The sequence below is a fragment of the Scheffersomyces spartinae genome (genome assembly GCF_019049425.1).
Source record: "Scheffersomyces spartinae strain ARV_011 chromosome Unknown scaffold_45, whole genome shotgun sequence".
Taxonomy (NCBI): Eukaryota; Fungi; Ascomycota; class Pichiomycetes; order Serinales; family Debaryomycetaceae; genus Lizanozyma; species Lizanozyma spartinae.
Window position 1 is genome coordinate 1 of NW_025065092.1, and position 3,263 is coordinate 3,263.

The 3,263-nt window shown below is 45.1% G+C and overlaps 1 protein-coding gene across 1 annotated transcript; it reads right to left on the reverse strand.

Moving 5' to 3' along the window:
* Positions 1 to 496: 496 nt before the first annotated feature.
* KQ657_003927 (uncharacterized protein) lies at positions 497 to 3,150 on the reverse strand (the record flags this gene model as incomplete). Its single annotated transcript, XM_043194621.1, has 4 exons — positions 497 to 987; positions 1,021 to 1,050; positions 1,076 to 1,092; positions 1,137 to 3,150. Coding segments are annotated over 4 exons (2,552 nt in total), but the record flags the coding sequence as incomplete, so codon positions are not given.
* Positions 3,151 to 3,263: the final 113 nt, after the last annotated feature.

Below are 3,263 nucleotides of genomic sequence, written 5' to 3' on the forward strand. Positions count from 1 at the left end.
GCACATCAACATGGGCAAACACCTACACCTCCTCATGGACTTTATGGGGACAAGGTACTAATACTGAAGTTGTTGTAGTTCCAAGATCAGAAACCACTACCACCACCACATGGGAAAATAATTACTCGGCCACATGGACAAACTGGGATGGTATTGATGGTGTGAATATTGTGATTGTTCAAGTTCCATCATCAACTACTCAAGGAAGCGCAACTACCACAAGTACATGGTGGGATACTTACACTACTAGTACTACGATCACTGGATGGGACGGTACAAACACATTGGTTATCCAAGTGCCAACTCCATTGGTAACTAGCACATCAACATGGGCAAACGCCTACACCTACTCATGGACTTTATGGGGACAAGGTACTAATACTGAAGTTGTTGTAGTTCCAAGATCAGAAACCACTACCACCACCACATGGGAAAATAATTACTCGGCCACATGGACAAACTGGGATGGTATTGATGGTGTGAATACTGTAATTGTTCAAGTACCTTCAATATCTAGCTCGTTGTCAAGCTCGCCTTCAAGCACTGTTGCAAGATTCTCTGAAAACGTTGCCAGTTCTTCTGCCACCTCAGATGAAGCATCATCATCTTCTGCAGCCTCCACATTTAGATCTGAATATTCTGATACTTTAGCTTCAAGTTCTAAATCTGGAGTCTCCGCTTCAGCTTCAACTTCTGAGTCTCGTGTCTCCGCTTCAACTTCAGCTTCTGTTTCAGCTTCTGAATTATTATCTGTTACTTCTGTTTCCGCTGCTGCTTCCGATTCAGCCTCAGCTTCTGATGGCTCTGGTTTTGGTTCTGGTTCAGCTTCCGATGTTTCCGCTTCAGGTTCTAAATCAGCAGCTGATGTTTCAAACTCAGCTTCAGGTTCTGTGTCCGAGTCAATTTTTAGTTCTTGGCCTACATCTATCGATGGTGTTCCAAGTACTTTACAAAACTGTGATGTCGAGCTCAACACATGGACAACAGCTGTTGAAGGTGTAGCAACTACTATTCACCTACCAATTGCAGCGACACCAGTTGTTGATGCTTCTGAGGTAGATGTCGTATTTGGTACCAACACATTCACTGGAGCTGATGCCACAAGTATTTTGAGCATCTACCAGTCATGTGCTTACAGTGTCAGCGCCAGTGCTAGCTCGAACATTGCTTCCGGTTCAGAATCAGCATCTGGTGCTACTGCATCCGTTTCAGAATCAGCATCTGCTTCCGCATCTGAATCAGCATCTGAATTAGCATCTGCTTCCGCATCTGAATCAGCATCTGAATTAGCATCTGCTTCCGCATCTGAATCAGCATCTGAATTAGCATCTGCTTCCGCATCTGAATCAGCATCTGAATTAGCATCTGCTTCCGCATCTGAATCAGCATCTGAATTAGCATCTGCTTCCGCATCTGAATCAGCATCTAAATCAGCATCTGCTTCCGCATCTGAATCAGCATCTGAATCAGCATCTGAATCAGCATCTGAATCAGCATCTGAATCAGCATCTGAATCAGCATCTGAATCAGCATCTGAATCAGCATCTGAATCAGCATCTGAATCAGCATCTGAATCAGCATCTGAATTAGCATCTGCTTCCGCATCTGAATCAGCATCTGAATTAGCATCTGCTTCCGCATCTGAATCAGCATCTGCTTCCGCATCTGAATTAGCATCTGCTTCCGCATCTGAATCAGCATCTGCTTCCGCATCTGAATCAGCATCTGCTTCCGCATCTGAATCAGCATCTGCTTCCGCATCTGAATCAGCATCTGCTTCCGCATCTGAATCAGCATCTGCTTCCGCATCTGAATCAGCATCTGCTTCCGCATCTGAATCAGCATCTGCTTCCGCATCTGAATCAGCATCTGAATCAGCATCTGCTTCGTCTTCAGAATCAGCATCTGCTTCGTCTTCAGAATCAGAATCTGCTTCCTCTTCAGAATCAGCATCTGGGGTTTCAGCTTCCGCTTCAGAATCAGTATCTAATGCTTCAGCATCAGCTTCAGAAGCAGCATCTGGTGACTTTGTTTCCGCTTCAGAATCAGCATCTAATGGTTTTGCTTCAGCTTCAGAATCAGCAACTGGTGCTTCTGCTTCCGCTTCACAATCAGCATCTAATGCTTCAGTTTCAGCTCCAGAACCGGCATCTGGTGATACTGCTTCAGCTTCAGAATCATCATCTAGTGCTTCAGCTTCAGTTTCAGAATCAGCAACTGGTGCTTCTGCTTCCGCTTCACAATCAGCATCTAATGCTTCAGCTTCAGCTCCAGAACCGGCATCTGGTGATACTGCTTCAGCTTCAGAATCATCATCTAGTGCTTCAGCTTCAGAATCAGAATCAGCATCTAATGCTTCAGCTTCAGCTCCAGAATCAGCATCTAATGCTTCAGCTTCAGCTCCAGAATCAGCATCTAATGCTTCATCTTCAGCTCCAGAATCAGCATCCAGTGCTTCAGTTTCAGCTTCAAAATCAGCATCTGGGGTTTCTGCTTCCGCTTCAGAATCAGCACCTGCTTCCACTTCAGAATCAGCATCTGGGGTTTTTGCATCCGGTTCAGAATCAGCATCTAATGCTTCTGTTTCATTTTTAGAATCAGCATCTAGTGCTTCAGGTTCAGCTCCAGAATCAGCATCCAGTGCTTCAGCATCAGCTCCAGAATCAGCATCCAGTGCTTCAGTTTTAGCTTCAGAATCAGCATCTAGTGCTTCTGCATCCGGTTCAGAATCAGCATCCAGTGCTTCAGCATCAGCTCCAGAATCAGCATCCAGTGCTTCAGTTTTAGCTTCAGAATCAGCATCTAGTGCTTCTGCATCCGGTTCAGAATCAGCATCTAGTGCTTCTGCATCCGCTTCAGAATCAGCATCTAGTGCTTCTGCATCCGGTTCAGAATCAGTATTTGGTGCTTCTGTTTCAGCTTCAGAATCAGCATCTAGTGCTTCTCCTTCAGCTTCAGAATCAGCATCTAATGCTTCTGCTTCCGCTTCAGAATCAGTATTTGGTGCTTCTGCATCCGGTTCAGAATCAGCATCTAGTGCTTCTGCATCCGGTTCAGAATCAGCATCTAGTGCTTCTGCATCCGGTTCAGAATCAGTATTTAATGCTTCTGCTTCCGCTTCAGAATCAGTATCTAATGCTTCTGCTTCCGCTTCAGAATCAGTATTTGGTGCTTCTGCTTCAGCTTCAAAATCAGCATCTAGTGCTTCCGAATCAGGTTCTGCTTTTGTTGAATCAGCATCTGGCTCTGGTGCATTATCCTCA